Genomic DNA, 27,656 nt, shown 5'->3' on the forward strand with positions numbered 1-27,656 from the left:
GGAACACTATTTGCTTTTTAATAAACTACAAAGACTTCAGTCTGTGTGCAGTTCTGGTGATTTCAGCAAGGTGAATCTATTCTGAGGTGCAACAGGTTTGAATTTAGAAAACAACTGCTTCTCTCATGGGCACTTATACGTCAAATGCTCCAGAGTCAGTAAACCATCAGATCTTTATGCAGAAAATGGACAAACCAGAAACGTAGTGAATCTACTAGCTTTACAACAAAAAAGCTTTGTGTATAAAACCTCTTTTTTTTCTCCTTTCCTTTCATTCCACATAGACACAGCAACGCAAGGAAGGGTATTTAATTGAATGATGTGTTTTCTCAGTGAATCTATGTTTGCAACAATAGTTTTATTTACTATCTCATTCATTTCATATCAGACTGAGCCACAGCAAAGCGTGGTTGGGTTTAGCTAGTAAGAAATACAATATAAGAACGAAGATTGCCAAGAAAGTCAAAACTGCAATTTCCGCTGGCATTCTACCATTGCTCAACATGTTGCTAGTTAGGCACTAAAAATGTTGACCTTGCTGGGTTTAACACATACCCTCTCTATTGGGATGCTGTGAAAATAAGAAAGACCAGGGTGCTGTATCTTTTCTTTTTAACACTGGAAACACTACAATATTATCTTAAAAAGGAACAGACCCAAGTTGAATCAAAGCAGAAAAAATGAAATTAGCCGCCCTGAGTCCCTCTGTGGAGGTCGAGATAAGACGGGATACAAATGCCCCAAATAAAATCAGGTTAATTAACAAAATCTGCATTATAGCCAACTTCCACAGTAAGTTCATCTTCATCCCATCTCTAGCAAGTTTTTTCATGTACATCTAATAAGGAATTGCACAAATGTCATAGGGTTGTGGAACCATGGCTAGGCCTCCAGTCTTAGGTTCTATGTCGACCTTTGCTCCTTTTGGAGATTGGAATTTAAATGTCTGCAAGAGGCTGGTGAAGAAAATGAAGAGTTCAGTCTTTGCCAAACGCTCCCCTAAACAAATACGATGGCCTGCAAGGAGAGGAAAAAGAAAGTTACGCTCTGAGTTTGTTTACATGTTTGCATGCTTAGTCTTTTCCTTGTTTACTTATTCCTGAGAGGCACACAAACAGGGCACATTGCCCTCCAGTGTTGAATGCAAAATATGACACCATTAAGGCTAATGGAGAATTACATTCACACCTTGGGGAAATTATGCCCTGGTTGTGGTGTGTCATTTATAGAGAAATTTGAGGGGAACTTCAAAACATATCCTAAAAATCAGTTGATGAGTGAAACATTCTGACACTTGGAGGGCTTAGCATAGTAAATGAGTAGCAAGTTTTATCACAATAATAATAAACTTTAGTAATAAACTTTATTTATATCCTGCCACCATCTCCCTGAAAGTACTCGGGGTGGCTTATAAAGGCACTCCAGAGTGCAACATTATGTTGCAACTCAGAGTAAGCTTCACCTTGCTTCCAAACACCACCACACAAGAGCTGTAGTTTTATAGTTTATTGAGGAAAAAATCCAAGTCAAAATAAAGAATAAGCATTGCAAAGTTCCAAAGAATCAGGTTAAATGCAGAATATAGTTCCAAAGATCTTCAGGTAAAAACAGGAGACACAATCCTATTGACAAAGTTCAAACCAGAGTCCCAGATACAAGCAATGAAACAATTGCCCCAAATGAATCACAATGCAAGAAATCCCAAGCGTTCTGCTTCCCAGGCTAAGATAGGAAGGGTAGGACTATCTGTGGAGGTGTTTTAGAATTACTTTCAGAAAGGAAATCCTGTTAGTAACTTCTGTGGAGGGAGAGAGAAGTGTTCCTGTGTAACTAAGACTGAACTGCTTAAAGTAACCACACACTTTTTATGTCAATACTTTGAAACAGCTAAGCTTTATACCTGAATTGTTCCAGTTCTCTTAAATAAACACCATTGTTTTGTTGTTCACAACATCTGCCTCACGTGTGCCTCTGTGGGGGAAGTTGTAAAAGCAGTTTCCTGCAGCAAACAAGAGTCTATGGTGGCAACGTATAATTTAAAGAACAATTATTTTAGTGTTACCTCAGAACACATGCCTGAGGGCTAATCCAACACACTTCTGCCTAAGATACTTCCAGTAAGCCAAGGGCTTATCAGTGCTTTTAAGTTTGATGGTGTTTAGAGGGTTTTCAAAAGATTTTTCGGCCAGAAGAAAGTTCCAGTCTTCCTTACAGATATTAGATCAGCGTCCTCCCTCCTTTACTTTAGGAAAAAACTGAAATCATGGTTTTGGAACTAGACTTTTGGCTAGCAGGCACAACGGCACTTTGGACATTGAATTGGACCACATGATGATTGTTATGATAATGGAAATGGCTATGATTGTATAATTAAGGCTATTGTTTTAATCTATTGTGTTTTTATGGTTTTATATTGTTGTTATTTTGTGATATTGTGGCATCAAATTATTGCCAGTGTTAGCTGCTCTGAGTCCCCCCTCGGGGATTGAGAAGGGCAGGGTGGAAATTTTGGAAATCAATCAATCAATAATCTTTGGGTGATGTTCTTGTTTTTCGTATGAATACTGATTGCACTTACCAACTCCAAAAGGCATGAAGGCTTCTTTACAAAAGAAATTTCCGTCTTTATCTAGGAAGTGGTTTGGATTAAATTGACGTGGTGTCTCCCACTGTTCAGGATCATACAAAACAGAAGCAACATCTGGGATGACGACAGTACCCTGCAAAGAGAATACGCACATACATACATACCAAGACAAATAACAAGGGAAGTTCTGTTTTGAGTTATTTCTTAACTGTAGCTGTAATTATACCGGCTCCTGGAGAGTTTGGGGAACAGTTGTACCAAAAAGGAACATTTCCAAGCTCTGATTTAGGTTAAATAAATCATCATGTAAAATTAGCATGACCGCAGTCCAATATCTCCTCCACATAGTGTAAAGTTTCAACTGGAAATCTGTGATAACGACTAGATGATGGAATTGGACAATGTTTGTAACAAGGAGGCGCTAATGATATTTGGTTTTATTGGGTTGTTGTAGGTTTTTTCGGGCTATATGGCCATGGTCTAGAGGCATTTTCTCCTGACGTTTCGCCTGCATCTATGGCAAGCAGGATGCAGGCGAAACGTCAGGAAAGAATGCCTCTAGAACATGGCCATATAGCCCGAAAAAACCTACAACAACCCAGTGATTCCGGCCATGAAAGCCTTCGACAATACTTTGGTTTTATTGTTTCTGTTGGGGTTTTATATTGTGTTTTAATATCTTAAATTGTATTTTTTATATTGTGTGCATTGAATTGTAAACAGCCTTGAGTCACTAGCAGGCTGAGAAAGGCAGTATACAAATACAATAAATAAATAAATGGTTCTCCCATTATCTGGTCAACACAGCTGACAACAAAGACCCAGAGGATTGATGATTACTTGAGTTTGCAGTGGTATATATTGCAAGGAGTAAACAGCTAATCAGAGTGATTCGTGGACAAAGCTTCCAAGATGCGTCTAAAGCAGTGTTTCTCAACCTGGGGGTCGGGACCCCTGGGGGGTCGTAAGAGGGTGTAAGATGGGTCGCCAAAGACCATCAGAAAACACAGTGTTTTCTGTTGGTCATAGGGGTTTTGTGTAGGAAGTTTGGCCCAATTCTATGGTTGGTGGGGTTCAGAATACTCTAACTGTAGGTGAACTATAAATCCCAACAACTACAACTCCCAAGTGTCAAGCTCTATTTCCTCCAAACTCCACCAGTGTTCACATTTGGGCATATCGAGTATTGAGTCCACAGTGCTCTCTGGATGTAGGTGAACTACAACTCTAAAACTCAAGGTCAATGCCCACCAAACCCTTCCAGTATTTTCTGTTGGTCATGGGAGTTCTGTGTGCCAAGTTTGGTTCAATTCCATTGTTGGTGGAGTTCAGAATGCTCTTTGATTGTAGGTGAACTATAAATCCCAAATGAGAGAATCAACCCCACCAGCAGTCAAATTTGGGCATGTCAGGTATTTGTGCCAAATTTGGTCCACTGAATGAAAATACATCCTGCATATCAGATATTTACATTACAATTCATAACAAAATTATAGTTATGAAGTAGCAACAAAAATAATTATATGGGGTGGCAGCTTTAGGAAGGTTGAGAAACACTGGTCTAAAGATACATTATATAAACTTCAGGGGATCATGGGGCTAGAGCAGTGGTCCTCCAGATGCTTTGTTTTGGACTTGTTTTGGACTTCAACTCCCAGAAATCCCAGCCAACTTACCAGCTGTTAGGAATTGTGGGAGCTGAAGTCCAAAACACGTGGAGGACCAAAGTTTGAGAACCACTGAGCTAGAGAGAGAGAGAGAGGGCAAGGGAGAACAAAAGCCAAGGACTGGAGGGCCCTGTTTGTGGATGAGACAGACACAAGAATCTGGATCCCAGCTTCCAAGGATATCTGAGATCCACAAGGCAGCTAGTGAGCATTATTTAGTTGCATTAGAGATTTTTAAAAACATTCAAATGGGTGTGATTAATATTGTATTGTCGAAGGCTTTCATGGCTGGAATTACTAGGTTCTTGTGGGCTTTTTCAGGCTATAGGGCCATGTTCTAGAGGCATTTCTCCTAACATTTCGCCTGCATCTATGGCAAGCATCCTCAGAGGTAAAGAGTCTGTAGGTGGCTGTGGGGCCCTATTCTTGACCTTTCTTGATCACTACCTCTGAGGATGCTTGCCATAGATGCAGGCGAAACGTCAGGAGAAATGCCTCTAGAACATGCCTATAGCCCGAAAAAACCCACAAGAACTGAGGGATTAATATTGCCTTTCAACTTTGTAATTCTTTTTTATTTTTAAAGGGGATTGCTTTCATGTAAAAGACACCTTTCTCTGTCAATTCCTTGTTTAGACTCCCTTTGTAAACTCTCCATCGTTTGATGTATTGTCGAAGGCTTTCATGGCTGGAATCACTAGGTTCTTGTGGGTTTTTTCGGGCTATAGAGCCATGTTCTAGAGGCATTTCTCCTGACGTTTCGCCTGCATCTATGGCAAGCATCCTCAGAGGTTGTGAGGTCCATCATTTGCATTCTCCTTCCATGTGGCTTTGGCTCATTGGACATGTGCCTGAAGGATCTACCCAGGAATCAATCTCCCATTAGATTGTCAAGGGGACTCAAATCAATGGCTGGTGTCAGCTAGTCTATATTCTACAAGCCACTCTAAACACCTTTGCAGAAGCATATGAGAAGCTTGGCCTGTCATTGAACATCGAGCAAACCAAAGTGCTCTTCCAGCAGTCACCAGCCAACCCCTTTTCAATACCAGAGATACAACTTAATTGTGTAACATTAGAAAATGTTGACCATTTCCGCTACCTTGGCAGCCACCTCTCTACCAAAGTCAACATCGACACCGAAATACAACACCGCCTGAGCTCTGCAAGCGCAGCATTTTTCCAAATGAAGCAGAGAGTGTTTGAGGACCGGGGCATCTGTAGGGATACCAAGGTGATTGTTTATAAAGCTATTGTCCTCCCAACCCTGCTATATGCCTGTGAGACATGGACTGTCTACAGACGTCACATGCAACTCCTGGAACATTTCCATCAGCGCTGCCTCCGGAAAATCCTGCAAATCTCTTGGGAAGACAGGTGGACAAACATCAGCGTGCTGGAAGAAGCAAAGACCACCAGCATTGAAGCGATGATCCTCTGCCATCAACTCCACTGGACCGGCCACGTTGTCCGGATGCCCGACCACCATCTCCCAAAGCAGTTGCTCTACTCCAAACTCAAGAATGGAAAATGGAATGTTGGTGGGCAGGAAAAGAAATTTAAAGATGGGCTCAAAGCCAACCTTAAAAACTTTGGCATAGACACTGAGAACTGGGAAGCCCTGGCCCTTGAGCGCTCCAGCTGGAGGTCAGCTGTGACCAGCAGTACTGCAGAATTTGAAGAGGCATGAATGGAGGGTGAAAGAGAGAAATGTGCCAAGAGGAAGGTGTGTCAAGCCAACCCCGACCGAGACCGCCTTCCACCTGGAAACCGATGCCCTCACTGCGGAAGAAGATGCAGGTCAAGAATAGGATGCAGGTCAAGAACTCCACAGCCACCTACAGAGTCACAAGAATTCTGATCCTGGAAGACCTTAAGTCCATCCAGTCCAACTCCCTTCACCAGGGCAAGAAAACATAAAGCCCTCCTGACAAAGAGCCATCCAGCCATATATATAAATATATATGATTCACACACACACACACACATGTTTATGACAGATGCAGTATCAAAGATTTGAAAGGGGACCCTTAAAGAAGGACAATGATATGTTGCATGTTCCAGAGTAGGCAAAGCAGACAATCTCCACATCAACACTGGCAAAGAAGCAGCAAGAAATACTGTTTACCCACAAGCATAAAGACATTACATATATTTGAAACCAACAGTTTCTCATTACTTTATTTTCCAAATCACCAGACTGGGCCACAGCAACGCGTGGCAGGGGACCACTAGTAAATAATAAATACCTTCTTGATGAGAAAGCCTTGCAAGGTGATATCTTTTTGGCATTCTCTGAAGGATCCAACCAGCAGAATATTAGATATCCTCTGGACCTCATGAATGACTGCATTAGTATAAGGCAACCTCTTCCGATCCTCATAGCAGATCTTGTGACAAGGTGGAAGGACATCCCGAAGTTCCTTGTGGATTTTCTCTAAAGCAAGTCAACACAAAACCACTTCAATTGTGAGATTAAGAAGAAAAGGAAAGCATTATATTGCTCAGAATATTCTAAATGACTTTGCTGATAAATTAATGTTTCAGCTATGTATAAATATTAAAAATAAAACTTTCTATCTATAAAGAAAGTAACTTAATAAATACCAGTTGATTCATGTTCTGGTCCATGCACACACATAGTAATGGAGATCTAGAATAACGGAATCTCAGAATTTGAGAGACCCACAAGGACCACCCGATCCAACCCTCTGCCATGATGGAACACACAACTAAAGCACAACCTTTAAAGATGTACGTCCAACTTCTGTTTAAATAGCATATCCACACTCTCCTCTGGACTACAGCTCCCAGACTCCCCTAGACCAGGCCTTTTATGAGAGGAGGATCCAAATGCACTGCTTCCAAGATGCAAGCTTTCTTCTCCTTGGATTTCTTTGAGAGCATCCTAATTCCTGCATATTTCCAGTTTCCTATTCCTGGATTGCAACTCCCAGCAATCCTCCAGATAGATAAGATAGTTAGATAGAGGTAGATAGGTAGATAGATAGATTGATCAGGCGGACTGCTGGGAGTTGCAGTCCAAGAATAGGTAGAGAAAGAAGAAAGGGAAGAAAGAGGAAGGGAAAGAAAAGGCAGGGGAGGAAGGGAAGAGACGGAAGGAAGGAGAGAAGAAAAAGGGAAGGAAAGAGAGAAAGAAAGAAGAAGAGAAAGAGGGAGGAAAGATTGGCCACAGCAACGTGTGGTGGGTACAGCAATTATTTATTATTATTTATTTAAAACACTTATATTCCGCCCTTCTCACCTCGAAGGGGACCCAGAGCGGAGCACAACATATACATGGCAAACATTCAATGCCTGGATACAATACATAAACATTAAAAACATTTATCTAAATATTAAAATATACCATTTAAAATAGCACAATTTAAAACTGTCCTAGCCATCCGCATCAAATCCAATTGGCCCTGTCATCTTTCCCATTGTCGCTTCATTGCCCTGCCCCGGAAGCAGGCATGTAGCCGGGGGGGGGGGGGGGGGGGCTCGGGGGGCTTCAGCCCCCCCCAAAATTCTCATGGTGGTTCGCGAAAAGGCCTTACTGGTGCATTATTTAAAATGTTATGTTTATTAATATCATGATTTGATCACCGTTCTCAATATATCCCATATGTATGGGGGTATTGGGGTAATGATACAAAAGGTTTGCTAGGCTAGACCCTCTTTCACTCAGACTCAGCCCCCCCCCCCGAAACTCAGCCCCCCCCGAAACCCCCCCTGAAAATTTTTTAGCCCCCCCCGAAACGAAATCCTGGCTACGGGCCTGCCCGGAAGCTTGGTCTCTCAGCCAAGTTTTTACCACCCTTCTAAAGGACAGGAGGGAGGGGGCCGACCTGATCTCACCAGGAAGGGAGTTCCATAGCCGGGGAGCAATCACCGAGAAGGCCCTGTCCCTCGTCCCCACCAATCGCGCCTGTGACAATGGCAGGACGGAAAGCAGGGCCTCCCCGGAGGATCTTAATCTCCGTGATGGTACATAGAGGGAGATGCATTTGGACAGCTAAATAAAACCTTATTTGCTTTCTTACTAAAACAGGACATTTGGATTTTTAAAATGTACTGTACATACTCATGTAGAAGTCTAGAAATTACAGCCAACAAAACAGGGTCAACTTGTCCACAGGTCATTGTAAGTAGAGTACGTTAACTCTTGTTTTTTTAAGGAACAAGCTACTTCTTTGAGAAAAGTAGTGAAAAACTAAAACTTAGTCCAGAGCCTTTAAAACACACACAGGCTCTCTCTGCTCCCTACATCATGGTGCAGTTTCTAGCCTTTTCAAATGCCCAGGCATTTGAAAAGGAAGATGGCATTGCTGTTGGCCAGGGTCAACCTTCTCCCTGGAGCATCACTGGCACTTTTCCTTCTCCATAGAATGGCCTTTGAATCATAAATTTTTTTTCCAAATTCATGAGGTTGACTCACCTTGGATGTCGGGGTAAGCTACCATGTAAAGCAAGGCCCAGAGAAGAGTTACAGATGTTGTTTCTGTCCCTGCCGCAAAGAAGTCAGTAGTTAAGTGGACCAGGTTTTCATCATCAAACGTACTGACGGGGTCATCTTTAGTCTGTTGAAAATGAAAGCGGGACATTAGAGTTAAAGTGATTACAGCTCTTTTGCATTATGTGATGGTCAGAAGATGAATCTGACTTTTATATGAAATGCTTGTGGATTTCAATGGCTTCTCTGTGTAGTCTGACACGGTGGTTGTGAGAGTGGTCCAGCATTTCTGTGTTCTCAAATAATATGCTGTGTCCAGGTTGGTTCATCAGGTGCTCTGCTATGGCTGATTTCTCTGGTTGAAGTAGTCTGCAGTGCCTTTCATATTCCTTGATTCGTGTTTGGGCAATACTGCTGCATTGGGTGGTCCCTATGGAGACTTGTCCATAGCTGCATGGTATCCGGTAGACTCCTGCAGAAGTGAGAGGATCCCTCTTGTCCTTTGCTGAACGTAGCATCTGTTGAATCTTGGTGGGTTTGTAGATTGTTTGTATGTTGTGTTTCCTCATCAGCTTCCCTATGCGGTCAGTGGTTCCCTTGATGTATGGCAAGGACACTTTCCCTCTGGGTGGATCTTCATCTTTACTCTCGTGGCTTGTTCTGGGTCTTGCAGCTCTTCTGATGTCTGAGGTGGAGTCTCCATTGGCCTGGAGAGCCCAGTTGAAGTGGTTCAGTTCATCTTGGAGGAGGTGGGGTTCTCAGATTCTTTTTGCACTGTCTGCCAAGGCTTTAATGGTGCTTCTTTTTTTACTTGGGTGATGGTTGGAGTTTTTATGTAGAACACAGAAATGCTGGACCACTCTCACAACCACCATGTCAGAGAACAACACAGAGAAGCCATTTCAACAGAAAGGAGGAAACCATGAAAATGAACAAAATCTGGCTACCAATATTAAAAAAAACCTCTAAAATTACAACAGCAAAACAACAGAGAGTAAACAATCAGGCACATCTAATCACCTCTCAACAAAAGATTCCCCCAGGCACTGCCAAGCCATCAAATGCTAATTAAGGTGGTCCGTTGAAACATTCACACCTAGCTCCAGCAGACAAGTGTCCTTTGCCCCACCCTGGTCTTTCCACAGATATATAAACCCGTTTTCCTAGTTCCAATAGACCTCACTACCTCTGAGGATGCTTGCCATAGATGCAGGCGAAATGTCAGGAAAAATGCCTCTAGACCATGGCCATATAGCCCGGAAAAACCTACAACAACCCAGTGATTCCGGCCATGAAAGCCTTCGACAATACAAATTCATTTACAGTTCAGATACACTTAATGTGGACTGTCTTAGGGACCAGCTTCCCCATGGACTGGGAAACGTGTTACCCATCAGAGACATATGAATATATTTCTGAGGTTCTTTTTTCCAAATTCATGTAGGTCCTTGGTCTCTATTAACTGTGAATGTGGAAAGGATAGAGCCACTGTAATATCATTTGTTAGGCCATTATCTACCTGAACTTGAGCTTGCACAGAGAGTATAGATGTTGCATACAGTAGCACTCCATGAGTCTTGTGCAGGCATTTCCAGAACAGTTGTTGTGTACCGTCAAGTCATTTCTGACTTATGGCAAGCCTTCAGAAAACCTATCTGTCATATGGTCTGCAGTTGATGGTGGTTGGTGATGGAAGGGTTAATGTGAGTATTAGTTCTAGAGGGTTTGGTGATCTGTAAGTGGGAGTTCATGGGTGAAAGCAATTAGGGGTGGAGGTGTGGAGATGGGTTGCAGCTGGGTGTTACTGGATTTAAGGAGCTAACCTTGGTACTGATCTTTGGGAGAAAAGTATCTGTTGTATTTTGGTGGTGGATGCTGCTGATTTTTCCTCCCAGGTCTGTTGGATTTTTTGGTGTTCTGAATCTTGGAATCCTGGAACCTTGAACCTTTAGACTGGCTTTTGACTATGGCATAGACTCTGGACTTTGTTTATTGAACTCTTGGCATTTAACCATTGGACTGGACCCTTTTGACTACAAAGTTATTTTTGCTATCAGTTTTTGTTTATTCTGTAGCTGCGTGCTATCTATGTGTTTTATATTTTGGACTATACAAACAGCCAGCAAGTAAGTGCTGTTTTAATTAAACTGTTTGTTAAAACTGGAAGTTTGATTCATCTCTACCTAAACAAGGTAGAGCCCTAGCAACGTGACACTATCGCAACATTTTCTTGGGAAGATTTGTTCAACGGGGATAACATTTGCCTTCCTCTAAAGCTGTTAGTGTGTGACTTGCCCAAGAATACCCAGCAGATTTCCATGGCCAAGCTGAGATTTGAACCTTCATATCCCATTATCCTAATCCAATGCTCAAGCCACTACTCCACACTTCTCTCCTGCTCTCCTGCTGATGGTTCTTATGGATACAACCTGTAGATACATGGTTTTGCATCTATCAGAATTAGGTGGTTTCTTTTAATTTACTGGCTCCACCTCCAACTCCACTTAAAGCTGTCACTTACTTTTTCTATCTGTTCCAAATAGTAGTCAATGAAATCCTGTGGGTCAACGGGATCTCTAGTCTTCTCGTGGCTCCTTATCTCTTCTCTTATGAACTTGTGCCCCAGTTCCAGGTAAAAGAAAGCCTTCTGGTGGGATCCTGGAAGGAAGCGCATCAGGCTTGGGAAAAGATCATAAGCCTGGAAAGAAACAATGATTATGTTAATTTATTGGTCATTGTCATGTTAACTGCAATCAACTGGAGAGTATAAAACTATAGTTACACTGGACCAATGCTGTTTTTCGTGAGGACCAAATGGGTCATGTAGTGATAAAATCATAGAGTTTGGAGGAGTTTCATGGGCTACTGAGTCTAACTTCTTCTCAATACAAGATCTCCAGCTAAAGTGTTCCCATCAGGTAGGTGCCCAGCTTTTTCAAAGAGGTCCAGAGAAGGAGACCCCACCACCATTACAATTATTTCCATTGCCAAACTGCTCTTCCTGTCCACAAGTTACTTTTAATGTTCAGGTGAAACCTACTGTCCTGTAACTTCAAGCCAGTAGATCTAACCCTGTCCTCTGAGGCAGAAGGGGACCTTGATTGAGCTTTTCCAACATAAAGTTGGAATAAAGTTAATAATAATAATAATAATAATAATAATAATAACAACAACAACAACAACAACATGGCAGGGGATTGGACTGATGGTGCATGTGGTCTCTTCCAGATCTATTATTCTAAAAGCCTGCCCTCTCTTCTCTTTAAGGAGCACAATGATATTGCTCTTCAATCTTCTCTTCATGAAGCTGAAGATGCCCAGTTTCTTCAACCTCTCCTCACACAGATGGGCCCCCATCTATAGGACTGTAAACCATCAGGCAGAAGCAGGACATAACCTCAGATGGCAAATGTGAGGGAGAGTGAGGGAGCCATTTGCTGAAGGACACGGTTCAAATACTAGTGATAAAGAAAGACTCATTTGTGTTTTGTCCATTGACATCACTAGGATTGGTGTCACCTTGTGTGGTATAAATAATAGTTTTACACATACACCATGGCTCTCCTCCAATACCAGACCATACCATAATATTGTAGTTAAAAGACAGACTATCTGATAAAACCAGTGCCTATAAACACCCAGCAGCAACTAGAATCATAGAATCAAAGAGTTGGAAGAGACCTCATGGGCCATCCAGTCCAACCCCCTGCCAAGAAGCAGGAACATTGCATTCAAAGCACCCCTGACAGATGGCCATCCAGCCTCTGCTTAAAAGCTTCCAAAGAAGGAGCCTCCACCACACTCCGGGGCAGAGAGTTCCACTGCTGAACGGCTCTCAAGTCAGGAAGTTCTTCCTAATGTTCAGATGGAATCTCCTCTCTTGTAGTTTGAAGCCATTGTTTCGCGTCCTAGTCTCCAAGGAAGCAGAAAACAAGCTTGCTCCCTCCTCCCTGTGGCTTCTTCTCACATATTTATACATGGCTATCATATCTCCTCTCAGCCTTCTCTTCCTCAGGCTAAACTAAAACAACAGTGCATGCTTGTAGCACATGCAAGATGAAAGCAGTGTCATTGTAATTCGGTAATAAGTACAGCTCCGACCAGGGCAGATATACATTATTGTTGTTAACTGCCATCAAGTCAACTCTGATTCCACAACAAACCAAGATATTTGTGGTCATTTAGTTTATTTATTTATTTGCGATATTTGTATACTGCCCTTCTCAACCCCGAAGGGGACTCAAGGCAGTTCACAGTGTTCATGTTGTGTTCATGTGTGTGTTTTCAACAAAATAACTTACAATACGGAAAGGGCTGGGCAAAAAATGAAACATAAAGTCAACTGCCATGATCATCTCCTTGAATTTTTCATCATCATAAGAGAAGCGATGTCCGAACACCATGGCACTGATCACATTGGAGACTGAGTAGAAGATGGGGAACGATGGGCTCATGGGCTTTCCTGAAAAGAATTTACAAATGTTGTCATCTCTAACCCTGAGACAAATGCATTTTACCATAATAGCATCAAACTAGAAAATGGATTCCAAGATTGATCCCATCTTATAAATAAGGTTTGATTGGCACGAGGGAAAAACTTGCAATTTCAAGAAGGACACTTACCACAAAAAAGTGCTTGATTTTTTTTGCACTACTTGTAACATGTGTGAAAAGCTAACAATGGTGCAATGACTGGAGACACTTTTCTTGATGACCCATTGGCTCCCATTCTCCTCCCCACCCACATTGTTGATGTCTGCCTTCAAGTGAAGCTTCACTTCTCTATCCTCCTCCTCAAAGGAAACATTACAATGGACAGAGTGTAAACATGAATGTAATGTTTCTAGTTGTGCCTTCAAGTCATTTCTGACTTATAGTGACCCCAAAGTTTCTCAGCAAGATTTCTTCAGAACTTTGATTTCACAGAGACAGAGAATTTATTTATTTATTTATTATTTATTTATTTACAGTATTTCTATACCGCTTTTCTCACCCCTCGGGGGACTCAAAGCGGTTTACACATAACTGACAAAACTTCAGTGCCAAACATTGGACACTGACGCGATGCCAAACCATAACAACCACAATAATAAAACAAAATTAAACATAAATCATAATTAGACAGTACATAAGTAATCATTAAAACAATAAATAATAAAAACAGTCTCGCCAGTCGTATTGTCATTCTAGTCCATGTCCTTTAAACTCTACAAACATCTACTGTCCAAAGGCCTGATCCCAAAGCCATGATTTTAATTTCTTTCTAAAAACCAGGAGGGAGGGAGCAGATCTTACCTCATTTGGGAGTGTGTTCCATAGGCGAGGGGCCACAGCCAAGAAGGCCCTGTCTCTTGTCCCCGCCAGATGCATTTGCGCAATTGACGGGAGTGAGAGCAGGGCCTCCCTGGATGATCTTAGATTACGAGATGGGACATAGGGATGGATGCATTCGGACAAGTAAGCTGGGCCAGAACCATATAGAGCTTTATAGGTCAAAACCAGCACTTTGAATTGGGCTCGGAGATGGACTGGCAGCCAGTGGAGCTGGCACAACAGGGGGGTGGTATGCTCCCTGTATGCCGCCCCAATTAGTAATCTGGCTGCCGCCCGTTGGACTAGCTGAAGTTTCCGAACCATTTTCAAAGGCAGCCCCACATAGAGCGCGTTGCAGTAATCTATTCGGGATGTAACCAGAGCGTGGACGACCGTGGCTAGATCAGACTTTCCAAGGTATGGGTGCAGCTGGTGCACGAGAAAAGATATCAAGGACTGTAAGAATGACAGGATACAGGCAAAGCATTCCTAATGCATTCTCCGACCATCCCACGGCTGATTTTTGTGATAATTCATATCTACATATATATTCATGATATATCTTGGAGATGGGACCCAAGCCTGAGCAGAAAAATTCATCTATATTTCACATTTAGGCAGCCTGCAAGTGACAGACATCCAACTTAAATATAACTGCTAGTTAAGAATGGGGAAGAGACAACAGGAAGTGAGAGGAAATCTACCCCTTGGAAAGGAAATCCACTCTCGAAAGTTATTATCATGGGGAAAAGGTGACTCCACCAAAGCTTTCTCACCAATCCTTGTTTCCACAGCAAGCTAGAGGGCACATCCGGACAGTCCCTTTAACATGGGAGCTCCCGCAATTAAAAGGGGGCTGTCCGGATAACGTCCTAGAGAAACACGAATTAATTGACCACAAACCAGGAAAACCCTGGTCTGTGAATAATTAATTTATTAATGGGTTTATTCCACACCTTCTTGGAAGGTGTGGGATAAACCCACTGCTTCTGCTGAATGGAATATTCCCTCAACAGTTCTGGGGTAGTCCAGACTAGTCCCATGGTTTTCCAGGCTAAATTAGCCCGGAAAACCGTGAGAACACAAACTCCCTCCCCAAAAGCCCCCAAAGTAAAAGAACTTACCAGCCTCTATTAGAGTGGTGCCGGAACTCTCCTGGCACGATTTTCCTCCTCCCCCCGCTTTCTCCTGGTGCATCATTTCTATGTGGCAGGAGAGCTCTGGCACTATTCTAATGGAGGCCGGGTAAGTTCTTTTAATATTAAAAGGGCTTGGTGTGGGGAGGGGGTTTGGGAGGGGGATAGAGTGTCCAGACGTTTTCCTGGCAAGTTCTGGGAGACCATCTGGACACCCACCCCAGAAAGTATGCACTTTCTGGGGTGTGTGTAGATTAGGATCCAGGAACATTTGCATTTCTAAAACGTCAATGTTCTCGGATTAAAGGGCTGTCTGGAAGCACCCAAAATTTTCAAAATCTGCTATAAAATGATAATCTGCTATAAGATGAAGAAACTCAATCAGCCAGTCACACCCAATCTTTGTCTCCCTTTAGAGTGGCAAAGCTATTCTGCTTTGTGGAATCTGGCCAGATGATTACAAATAGAGTAGATGACCAACATACTCACATCATCATGTTTTCATCTTCAACCCATTGGCCCTATTGGCTGGTTTGTCAATTCTCAAGCAATAACCAGACAATGGGAATTCAAACATCAAAGAAGTGTGAAAGCTTTGTTACAGGCAGATAGTGGAAAGTATTATTGGCAAGTGTTATTAAATGCCTGATGATCTACTAACAGGGTGGAGGAATTGCTTGGGCAAGTTACACCTCGTACACTGAAGGTTTACACAATGTGTGCTGGTACGGTTGCACCAGGAGCTTCAGCTTCATTTTCTTTCTATTGAGTGTTTGCATATATTCCAAGGTTCCATGCATTTGCAACAAGGTGGCTTCCCTTGGTTTGCAATCACACGGCTAGCCACCTGTCTATCATTGCACCGGGATTGTGGCGCAGCTGGCGGAGTGTCAGCTGCATTAAGATCACTCTGACCAAAAGGTCATGAGTTCGAAGCCAGCCCGGGTTGGAGTGGGTTTCCAACCAATTGTGTGTAGCCTGTTGTCGACCTTTGCAACCCGAAAGACAGTTGCATCTGTCAAGTAGGAAAATTAGGTACCACATTAAAGTGTGGGGAGGCTAAATTAACTAATTTATGAGGCCATAAAGAAGACTCCAGCAAAGCATTCCAGTGGGGAAGCATGCGGGGAATGCGGAACTACTTCATCAGCGTGGCAGATGGACGAGGAAAGTGACAGCTCCCCTGGTGACTAGAAAAAGTTAAATAGCCTCTGTGTATGTCTGTATATGTTTGTATGTCAAAAATTGGCATTGAATGTTTGCCATATATGTGTACACTGTAATCCGCCCTGAGTCCCCTGCGGGGTGAGAAGGGCGGAATATAAAAGCTGTAAATAAATAAATAAATAAATAAATGTTAAGTTTTGGTTCCACCTCTTTCCCCAGGACCATGGGAGGAGAGGGAGCCATTTTTAATTCAGTCTTATAGTGGAAAGCTAAGCTACAGGATGTGGATTAGCTCCACCTGTAGAAAAGCTTCCTTTCCTACAGCATCCGGGGCAGATATTCCGGAGAAAACAGTCCCAAATCTCTGGCTGGGAGCTTACAGCCTCTCAGCTTTACAACATCTGAGGGAAACAGTCTTAAAGCTTTGGAAGAAAACAGTTTTACAGACCCAAAGAACTCCAGCTGGAGAATCTACATAGCCTTGACTGGTAGGTCTACTCAGGACCCAAGACGCAGATTGGAACCGGTAGTAGAACCCACATCAGCAAAGCCTAGACAGTAGATTGCCTGGGACGGGTTAAAAAGGGGTTTCCAAGCAAGGTGCCTGTCCATTTTGGGGCAAGTTAAGAAGCATGTGTTTAATCTGTTGAAGATCCAAGAAGTGTTTGTTGTTTTATTGAAGATCTAAGCAATAATAACAAACTTTGTTAAACATTTCAAGCCTTTTAAAGACTGTGTATGGGAAAATCCTTGAAGGCCTCTCACCCGTGGCTCCCCGGCTCCCCGCTGGGCACAAAGAGCACGTCCTGTTTAAAAAATCAATTATTACATGCCCAGCGCGTGGCAGCACACAATGTTTTAACAAATATGGATACACTGGACTATCAAAAAGCAAAGATGTCACTATCTCAGCCACCCATGTGGATAATTTTGGATTTTGGAATATTTTGTATTTTGGAACTTCAGATAAAGGATACTCAATCCATTGCTTTGGGGATCTTCTGTATTGATGGTTAAAACTGCCTTTCCAAACTCTGGCATTGATCAGTTTATAATCTGACCATTGTACAATGACTTTTGTAGTAGAAGTGTAATGTCTCTGACCTTTTTCATTGAGGAAGAAATCGATGAGATGCCCGGCCTCCTGCTGTATTCGGTACTCCAGGCCTTTCCTTCCCAGGCCTAAATTCCGCAGAACCATCAAGCTAAAACGTCTCTGCTGCTTCCAGATGTGGCCAGTTGCAAACAGAACTCCTGGTGTTGTGGGGGAAAAATAATACATGTTGTTCAGCTGTTTTGTTCAATTTGCACCCTGTTTTTCCTGTCAAGATGCAAAAGGATCTTGTAGCCCTTTAGAGACTAATTGAAAAAGCAAGTAATGCCTTTTCCCTCCTTTCTGGAGCCCTCCCTTTTCCATAAGACATACAATCAGATAGCAAGGGAGATAATGCTACAGAATCCTGGGATTTGTAGTTTAGTAATGCACCAGCGCTATGGCTGAGAAGGCTAAAGACTTTAGAAAACTGCAACACTTCCAGTTAGATCAGTGGTTCTCAACCTGGGGGTCGGGACCCCTGAGGGGGTCGCAAGTGGGTGTCAAAGGGGTTGCCAAAGACCATCAGAAAACACAGTATTTTCTGCTGGTCATGGGGGTTCTGTGTGGGATGTTTGGCCCAATTCTATCGTTGGTGTGGTTCAGAATGCTCTCTGATTGTAGGTGAACTAGAAATCCCAGTAACTACAACTTCCAAATGTTAAGGTCTATTTTTCCCAAACTCCACCAGTGTTCACATTTGGGCATATATAGTATTTGTGCCAAGTTTGTTCTAGATCCATCATTGTTTGAGTCCACAGTGCTCTCTGGATATAGGTGAACTACAACTCCAGAACTCAAGGTCAATGCCCACCAAACCCTTCCAGTATTTTCTGTTGGTCATGGGAGTTTTCTGTGCCAAGTTTGGTTCAATTCAATTGTTGGTGGAGTTCAGAATACTCTTTGATTGTAGGTGAACTATAAATCCCAGCAAGTGCAATTCCCAAATGACAAAGTCATTGGGTGTATTTGGTCACTGGCCATGTGACTTGGGGGTTATGGGGGCATTTGCCCAAGACCTTTGGAAGGCGTTAAGTTAGAGAGTGCCGTTTCTTCAAATTTTATTTCTGGACCAAAATTGTTCCAAATTTGGTCCAGTGAATGAAAATACACCCTGCAGATCAGATATTTATATTATGATTCTTAACAGTAGCAAAATTACAGTTATGAAGTAGCAATGAACATAATGTTATGGTTGGGGGTCACCACAACATGAAGAACTGTATTAAGGGGTCGCAACATTAGTAAGGTTGAGAATCATTGAGTTAGATGGAGGATGCAATGAAAAGTGAGGCTGCACACTTGTCAAAAGACTTTGTAGAACGGAGCTCCTTAAAGGCTTTGTTAATAGAGTGTTTTGCTGATTCATACCTTTTAGTACATATTTGGTAAAAGTACAACATGCATCAACATGTCACTGTGAAAATCAATCAGTGTTCCTCACTCTCTTTGCTTCTGTTTCGCCATTCTCCCTGTTATCTCGCTTGCAATCTTCCTTTATGTGGCATGGAAGGTAGAGGTGTAGAGAAAGGGGGGAAAATGTTACCACCAGTAAACCAACTGGTAATTCCTGTGGTTTGACATGAATCCAAATGTCAAGAAATGTAGAACTGGTGAAGTTTTAAGGCTGGTCCCATTTACATCTGTAATTGCTAAGTCTACCATGGCTGAAAACCAAGTACTGAGGCTATCAATAATAAAGCATTAGGATTCACTGATGGGGCATTCCAAGCTATTCACTAAGCTACAAATCCCATAGGATGATGCCATGACAATTAAACTGGGATCAAATAACTTGTAGTATGAACGTCGTCTGTGTGCATTCAGAAGAAGATCTACAAGCCACTCTAAACACCTTTGCAGAAGCATACGAGAAGCTCAGCCTGTCATTGAACATCAAGAAAACCAAAGTGCTGTTCCAGCAGACACCAGCCAACCCCTCTCCAATGCCAGTGATACAGCTTAATGGTGTAACATTAGAAAATGTTGATCATTTCCGCTACCTTGGCAGCCAACTCTCCACAAAAGTCAACATTGACACTGAAATACAACACTGCCTGAGCTCTGCAAGTGCAGCATTTTCCCGAATGAAGCAGAGAGTGTTTGAGGACTGGGACATCCGTAGGGATACCAAGGTGCTTGTCTATAAAGCTATTGTCCTCCCAACCCTGCTATATGCCTGCGAAACGTGGACTGTCTACAGGCGTCACATGCAACTCCTGGAACGATTCCATCAGCGCTGTCTCTGGAAAATCGTGCAAATCTCTTGGGAAGACAGGTGGACAAATGTCAGCGTGCTGGAAGAAGCAAAGACCACCAGCATAAAAGCAATGGTCCTCCACCATCAACTCCACTGGGCTGGCCACGTTGTCCAAATGCCCGACCACCGTCTCCCAACGCAGTTGCTCTAGTCTGAACTCAAGAATGGAAAACGGAATGTTGGTGGACAGGAAAAGAGATTTAAAGATGGGCTCAAAGCCAACCTTAAAAACTCTGGCATAGATACTGAGAACTGGGAAGCCCTGGCCCTTGAGTGCTCCAGCTGGAGGTCAGCTGTGACCAGCAGTGCTGCAGAATTTGAAGAGGCACGAATGGAGGGTGAAAGAGAGAAACATGCCAAGAGGAAGGCGCATCAAGTCAACCCCAACCTGGACCGCCTCCCACCTGGAAACCAATGCCCTCACTGTGGGAGAAAATGCAGATCAAGAATAGGGCTCCACAGCCACCTACGAACCCACCCCCAGAACACTCAACTTGGAGGACCATCATCCTCGGACTATGAGGGATCACCTAAGTAAGTAAGTAAGTATGAACGTACCCCAGGGCCACATCTGTCTGGATTCGGCAACTTGGCCTGACTCGATATGCAGCATTTCTCAACCTGGGGGTCAGGACCCCTGGGGGGGGAGGGGGTTGCAAGGGGGTATCAAACAGAGTTGTCAAAGACCATCAGAAAACACAGTATTTTCTGTTAATCATGGGAGTTCTGTGTGCCAAGTTTGGTTCAATTCTATTCTTGGTGGAGTTCAGAACGCTCTTTGATTGTTGGTGAACTATAAATCCCAGCAACTACAATAAAATCAACCCCCCCCCCCAAAAAAAAAAATCCCACTAGTATTCAAATTTGGACATACTGGGTATTTGTGCCAAATTTGGTCCAGTGAATGAAAATACATCCTGCATATCAGATAGTTACATTACAGTTCATAACAGTAGCAAAATTACAGTTATGGAGTAGCAATGAAAATAATTTTATGTTTGCAGGTCACCACAACATGAGGAACTGTATTAAAGGGCTGCATGATTAGAAAGGTTGAGAAACACTAAGGACCCGTCCAGATAGGACCTTTATTGCAGTAACTCCCGCAATAAAAGAGGGGCTGTCCAGACAACATTCTGGACAGTCCTGCATTAATTTGCCAAGGCTTCAAATGGAGGGCACGTAAGTTTTTCTTAGTTTTCCAAGGGATCTGGGGGCTTGGAGGGAGGGGTTAGAGCCTCCACATGTTCTCTTGGGCTAGTCCTGAGAGAACGTGTGGACACCCACCACAGAAAGCCTGCACTTTCTGGGGTGGGTTTAGCCCAGATCTGTCATTGTTTGAGTCCACAGTCCTCTCTGGATGTAGGTGAACTACAACTCCAGAACTCAAGGTCAATGCCCACCAAACCCTTCCAGTATTTTCTGTTGGTCATGGGAGGTTTGTATACCAAGTTTGGTTCAATTCCATTGTTCATAGAGTTCAGAATGCTCTTAGATTGTAGGTGAACTATAAATCCCAGCAACTACAACTCCCAAATGACAAAATCAATCCCCCCCCCCCCAACCCCACCAGTATTCAAGTTTGGGTGTATTGGGTATTTGTGCCAAATTTGGTCCTGTATATCAGATATTTACATTACGATTCATAATCACAACATGAGAAACTGTATTTAAAGGTTGCGGTATTAGGAAGTTTGAGAAACACCAGTACAGGGCATCAATGTGAGGATTTTCATGTTAAGACTTATTCAAAGGCAGCTTCCCCTTACCTCACCTGCATATTAGATATTTACATTACGATTCATAATCACAACATGAGCAACTATAAAGGTTGTGGCATTAGGAAGGTTGGGAAACACTGGTACAGGGCATCAATGTGAGGATTTTCATGTTAAGACTTATTCAAAGGTAGCTTCCCCTTACCACACCCTTGAACCAGGTTGTCCAGCGGAGTCCTACAGATGCAAACACTAGTTTCCTCGAGTACTAGACTAACACCCAAACTGCAACACCACATTTGCTCCAAGATGATGCCCCATCTTAGGGTTTCCTTGGAAAGATGTACTCCATAAACATTTGCTCTAAGGCTTGAAGATGAAGTAGGCTTGTTTTGTACTACTCCAGAAACCAGGACATGGAGCAATGGATTCAAATTGGAGGGAAGGGTTCTGCCTGAATGTTGGGAAGAACTTCCTGACAGCAAGAACTGTGCAGCAGGGAAATATACTGCTGCTTTGGAGTGGAGGAACCTCCTCCTTTGGTGATTCTTAAGCAGAGGCTGGATTGTCATCTGTTGGAAGTAATTGGATTGTGTGTTCCTGTATAATAGAATGGGGTTGGACTGGTTGGCACTGGTCAAGGGGTCTCTTTCAACCCTGATTCTTTGATTCTAACAGAGTGCAACTTGCCCAAGGTCACCCAGTGGGTGTCAATGGCTGTTGTGACGGTGCAAGTGGCGCCACCTATGTGTAGAACTGTTAGTTACAAGATTTAAACTGTTGTATCATGCTTAATCCTGCCTTTTTACCTTGCCTATGTATAGTTGGATTGATTGGTTATTTATAGCTGTCAATCAATGTTGTTTGCACCAGTTGAATTGCTTTCTCAGCTCAATTGTTTGGCTCCACCTCTTCCTAGAGGAGGGAAGTGCTTCCCTTTTTTATTCCACCATCAGATTTTCTACCAGATGGACGTGAGTAAGAGACTTGGCTCTAAAAGCCCCTGATTAAGTTACCTCTCACTACCAATTCTGAGGTTTTTACCCTTGGACTTATCCTTCATGTTCAGATCAACCTGAACTATGTTGGGAAGTCTCAAGCACCTTCAAACCAGTTCTTTTGGCACCAGAGGAAGGCCTTGTCTCTTCAGACATAGGCCATTGGAATTGGGGTTGTGATTATTCCGATATTCACAGCCATTGAGGAAAGAGGAAACTTGGAAAAGCTTCTCAGCTGCAAACTCTTTGGTCCCAAGACAAACAGAGACTATGATGTATATTTTCCTTCGCCCCTTTGAAACTTCCAGCTTATTGCCTTAAAGAGATAACTCTTTGTGAACAATAAAACTTATTTTGAGTTATCTACAGTGTTTGGGTCTTTGAGAGTTCCAGTTTCCTAAAGAAGGGCAAGAAGCAATCCCCTGGGGAAAGATGTCACGTCCATGCCTCTTTCACTAAGAGCTATAGCCCCCAGGCATGATGGCACAGCTGTGAAGGGATTCAAACTCTTACTCCCTGAATCCTAGTTTGACATTATTCTGTATTGTCTCTATGGCGTAATGTAAAATATACTGCATGTAGTTCACGTATGATCAGCCCACACACTGCCTTGCCAGAGAAAGAAAATATGCCACGCAGATGATAGAGTTGGAAGAGATCTCATGGGCTATCCGGTCCAACCCCATTCTGCCAAGAAGCAGGAAAATTGCATTCAAAGCACCCCCAACAGATGGCCATTCAGCCTCTGTTTCAAAGCCTTCAAAGAAGGAGCCTCCACCACACTCCAGGGCAGAGAGTTCCACTGCTGAATGGCTCTCACAGTCAGGAGGTTCTTCCTAATGTTCAGATGTAATCTCCTTTCTTGTAGCTTGAAGCCATTGTTCCACATCCTAGTCTCTAGATGGACAATAAAGAACAAGTAGTTTACTCTTCTTAATTCAGAACAATATATGTACAATGTAATCAGTTGCATCAACTCACATAATGTCCTTTTATGAAAGATTTAAAATAGTATTTCATTGTCCATGTTGGATAAACTTCAACAGCTCATGAAGCAAGAGTGCATTCCAAACTTTCTCTCTTTGCTTCTCTCTTCAAACATTGTCTCTCAGAACACCTGCTAGCTCAAGCCTGAACAAAAATGTAACAGTAACCAAAAGTCCCGGGCTCAGCCTGCTCCCCAGACATTGCCAGACCAATCAGCTTCATGCATCTTATTTTCCAGTTGATACACACACATTAACTCATTCCTTGCATGCTCCAACAGTCTCTTCCCAGGATTTATAGGATGTCGCAGGGCTTACCTTTCCCCTTCATTGTATCATTAACAAAGGGTGTCATGGGCCTGCCAGTCATCTCTTCAGAGTTTGTGACCAATGCTTCCTTCACCGCATGGAACCCATTCAATACAATCATAGGTTTGTGCCCAAACCACATGGTGAAGATTTTCCCATAACTCTTTGACATCTGAAAATGGCAAGAAAAGTCACATTTTCAACATAAACATTGGTGGTAACAATTGTAACATAACTAATCACTGACTTTAATGTTGGGTATATTTGAAGAAAGAACCAGATGAAATGGAAAATATGGACTGTGAAACAAAACCTGCTATTCCACTATAACTGAGTTATCATTGATAGTAGATACATACATACCAGTTGACTTGCTCCAATGTTGCACTTATATACAGTAGTGCAACTGCAACAATTTGTGGACCTGTATCATACTCATAACTCAATGTTCAAGCTTTATTGCTGTTTCTTAATTTTTCATTTTCATTTTAAGAAGCACTGCCTGAATATCAAGCAAAAAGTGGGTGCAAGAAACAATATCATATGAAAGCTGACTGGCACAACCTGGGGATCACAACCAGACACAGTGAAGGCAATTGCCCTTGCACTTTGCTACTCTGCTGCTGAGTATGCATGCCCAGTGTGGAACACATCTCACCACGCTAAATGAGACATGCCACATTATCACAGGATGTCTGCGCCCTACAACACTAGAGAAATTACACTGTTTAGCCGGTATTGCACCACCTGACATCCACGAGGAAGTAGCAGCTAATAGTGAAAGGACCAAGGCAGTGACATCTCCAGCTCATCCCTTGTTTGGGTATCAGCCAGCACATCAACAACTTAAATCAAGAAATAGTTTTCTAAGACCTACAGAGACACTCGCTGGAACACCTCAGCAAGCGAGAGTCCAAAAGTGGCAGGCTCAAACCCAGAACCTCAATCAATGGCTGATACCAAATGAGAGACTCCTCCTGGGCACACAGAAGACTGGGCGATTTGGAAGGCGCTGAACAGGCTGTGCTCTGGCACCACGAGATGCAGAGCCAACCTTCAGAAATAGGGCTACAAAGTGGAATCCACAACATGTGAGTGTGGAGAGGAGCACACCACTGACCACCTGCTGCAATGCACCCTGAGCCCTGCCACATGCACAATGGAGGACCTCCTTGCGGCAACACCAGAGGCACTCCAAGTGGCCAGATACTGGTCAAAGGACATTTAATCAACTACCAAGCTTACAAATTTTGTTTTGTCTGTTTGTTTGTTTTGTTCTGTTAGAAATGTAATACAATTGTCTGGTTGCCTGACACGATAGATAGATAAATAAACAAACAAACAAATAAATAAATAAATAAATTTTAAGCTCATAGAATCATAGAGTTGGAAGATGCCACTGAAGTCATCCAGTGCTACCTGCTGCCATGCAGGAAATGCACCTCCAACAGATGGCCATCCAGCCTCTGTTTAAAAGCCTCCAAAGAAGGAGACTCCACCGGACTTCCAGGCAGCCTATTCCACTGCTGAACAGCTTTTACCATCAGGAAGGTCTTCCTAATGTTTAGATGGAATAATTTTTCCTGTAATTGGAACCCATGGCTCCATTGCGTCCCAGTCTCCAGAGCAGCAGAAAACAAGCTTTTCCCCTCCTCAATGTGACATCCTTTCAAATATTTAAACATGAATATGATGAGTTGTTGTAGGTTTTTTTCGGGCTATATGGTCATGTTCTAGAGGCATTCTCTCCTGACATTTCGCCTGCATCTATGGCAAGCATCCTCAGAGGTAGTGAGGTCTGTTGGAACTAGGAAAATGGGTTTATATATCTGTGGAAAGACCAGGGTAGGACAAAGAACTCTTGTCTGCTGGACCTAGGTCTGTCCACATTAAGTTCTTGTGGGTTTTTTCGGGCTATATGGCCATGTTCTAGAGGCATTTCTCCTGATGTTTCACCTGCATCTATGGCAAGCATCCTCAGAGGTGAGGTCAGTTCCAACAGACCTCACCTCTGAGGATGCTTACCATAGATGCAAGCGAAACGTCAGGAGAAATGCCTCTAGAACATGGCCATATAGCCCGAAAAAACCCACAAGAACTTAGTGATTCCAGCCATGAAAGCCTTCAACAATACTCTGTCCACATTGTCTGAATGCCCAATCACCGTCTCCCAAAGCAGTTGCTCTTCTCTGAACTCAAGAACGGGAAATGTAACATTGGTGGACAAGAAAAGAGATTTAAAGATGGGCTCAAAGCCAACCTCAAAAACTGTGGCATAGACACTGAGAACTGGGAAGCCCTATCCCTTGAGCACTCTAACTAGAGGTCAGCTGTGACCAGCAGTGCTACAGGATTCAAAGAGGTCCGAAAGGAGGGCGAAACGCCCAAACATGCCAAGAGGAAGGCACATCAAGCCAACCCTGACCGAGACCGTCTTCCACCTGAAAACTGATGTCCTCACTGCGGAGAACATGTGGATCAAGAATAGGGCTCCACAACCACCTACAGATTCACTGCCAAGATACTAGACTTGGAGGACCATCATCCTCAGGTTACGAGGTAATGGCCTCCAGGCTCCGCTGTCTGACTTGACCGCATTATAAACCGAGGGAGGCTTTGTAAGCCCCAAAAAGGTCTGAGAAACTCAGCTTATCTTTGAGTATATATGGTAATATTTATTTGCTATACTTGCTATACTTGTATACTGCCGTTTCTCAGCCTAGCCGGCGACTCAACGCGGTTTACAACAACTTATAACAAACAACAGTATACAGTTTAAAAAGCATAAAAACATAATCCACAATACATAGATCAATAAACTATCCAATACATCTCTTGACTAAAAACGTGATCCAGTTTCGTCGTCCAAATTGCCAGTCCTTCAATCATTACACTTATTGCACTGGGTTAACCGAACGCCTGCTCGAACATCCAGGTTTTAATAGCAAAACTAGGTTGAATAGCACAAAAAGATTCCTGTCGGCAAATAAATACCTTTGTGAATGTTTCTTGGTTGAGTTTCAGATCCAGACGCCAGACACTCCCAATGAGAGGGAAAGGAATTGGTCCTGGCGGCAACTCCCGACTTGCCCATCTCAGCTTCAGAAACTGCCAAACCAGGAGGCAAATGAGCGCTGCGGCAAGAAGTTGACTGATTCCCCACATCTTCCTTTTGGTTTTGTTCCTATCTTGAGCAGAGTTGCCTGGTTTGCTACTACACCTGCCATCTGCCCATTCCCAAATAATTTCAGCATGAACTGATGATGCCAATTTAAAAAAAAACCCAGAAAGGTGTGGAAGGGAAGGATGTTGCAAGGATTGTTTTTAATGGGATAATCTGCTATAAAATGAGGAAACTCTATCAGCCAGTCACACCCGATCTTTGTTGTAGAGTCGTAAAGGTATTCTGCTTCATGGAATCTCTGGCCAATGCCAGCTGATTACAAACAGAGGACATGGGCGACATATTCACATCATTATGTTTTCATCTTCAACCCAATGGCACTATTGTCTGGTTTGTCCATCCCCAAGCAATAACCAGACAATTAAAACATCAAAAGAGTTTGGAAACTTCATTCCAAGCAGATGTATTTTTGGCAAGTACTAAAAGCAGAAAGGCGGCAAGGCAATCCGTATTATTAAGTGCTTGATGGCCTTCTAAGAGGGTGGAGGAATTGCTTGGGCAAGCTACACCTTATCAATGTCTTTCTTTGTATTGACAAAGATACCCTACGGTTTGAAATCAGCACTTACATCTGGCACTCTGACCTAATAATTGCAGTGATAAATTTAGTGGATGGCTGGAATTCAACATTAAGAGTCATACGGGATAATCCTGTCACACCCCTGCCCCGTGTCTTACTTTCCATCTTCCACTGTGGGTGTATCTGGGCCTTCACATCATCTATATCAGTGTTTCTCAACCTGGGGGTCGGGACCACTGAGGGGGTTGCAAGGGGGTGTCAG

General features: G+C 43.0%; 1 protein-coding gene across 1 annotated transcript; it reads right to left on the reverse strand.

Moving 5' to 3' along the window:
* Positions 1–835: 835 nt before the first annotated feature.
* LOC132770408 (cytochrome P450 2J6-like) lies at positions 836–26,865 on the reverse strand. Its single transcript, XM_060767335.2, has 9 exons — positions 26,685–26,865; positions 23,700–23,862; positions 17,431–17,580; positions 13,012–13,172; positions 11,232–11,408; positions 8,696–8,837; positions 6,504–6,691; positions 2,579–2,720; positions 836–1,017 (listed from the first exon to the last, which is right to left on the reverse strand). The coding sequence occupies exons 1-9, from the start codon at positions 26,853–26,855 to the stop codon at positions 839–841; spliced, it is 1,473 nt and encodes a 490-aa protein (XP_060623318.2). The 5' UTR covers positions 26,856–26,865; the 3' UTR covers positions 836–838.
* Between the last annotated feature and the right edge of the window lie 791 nt (positions 26,866–27,656).

Source organism: Anolis sagrei, chromosome 3 (assembly GCF_037176765.1).
Source record: "Anolis sagrei isolate rAnoSag1 chromosome 3, rAnoSag1.mat, whole genome shotgun sequence".
Lineage (NCBI taxonomy): Eukaryota > Metazoa > Chordata > Lepidosauria > Squamata > Dactyloidae > Anolis > Anolis sagrei.

What these genes read in the sequence shown, in the direction of transcription:
- LOC132770408 (XM_060767335.2), bottom strand. Translation starts at nt 26,855, where the DNA reads ATGTGGGGAATCAGTCAACTTCTTGCCGCAGCGCTCATTTGCCTCCTG. An exon ending in TGATACAATGAAGGGGAAAG is followed by an intron (nt 17,581 to 23,699) that starts GTAAGCCCTGCG and finishes CCACAACACCAG; the next exon opens with GAGTTCTGTTTGCAACTGGC. An exon ending in CTTCATGCCTTTTGGAGTTG is followed by an intron (nt 1,018 to 2,578) that starts GTAAGTGCAATC and finishes CTCTCCTTGCAG; the next exon opens with GCCATCGTATTTGTTTAGGG.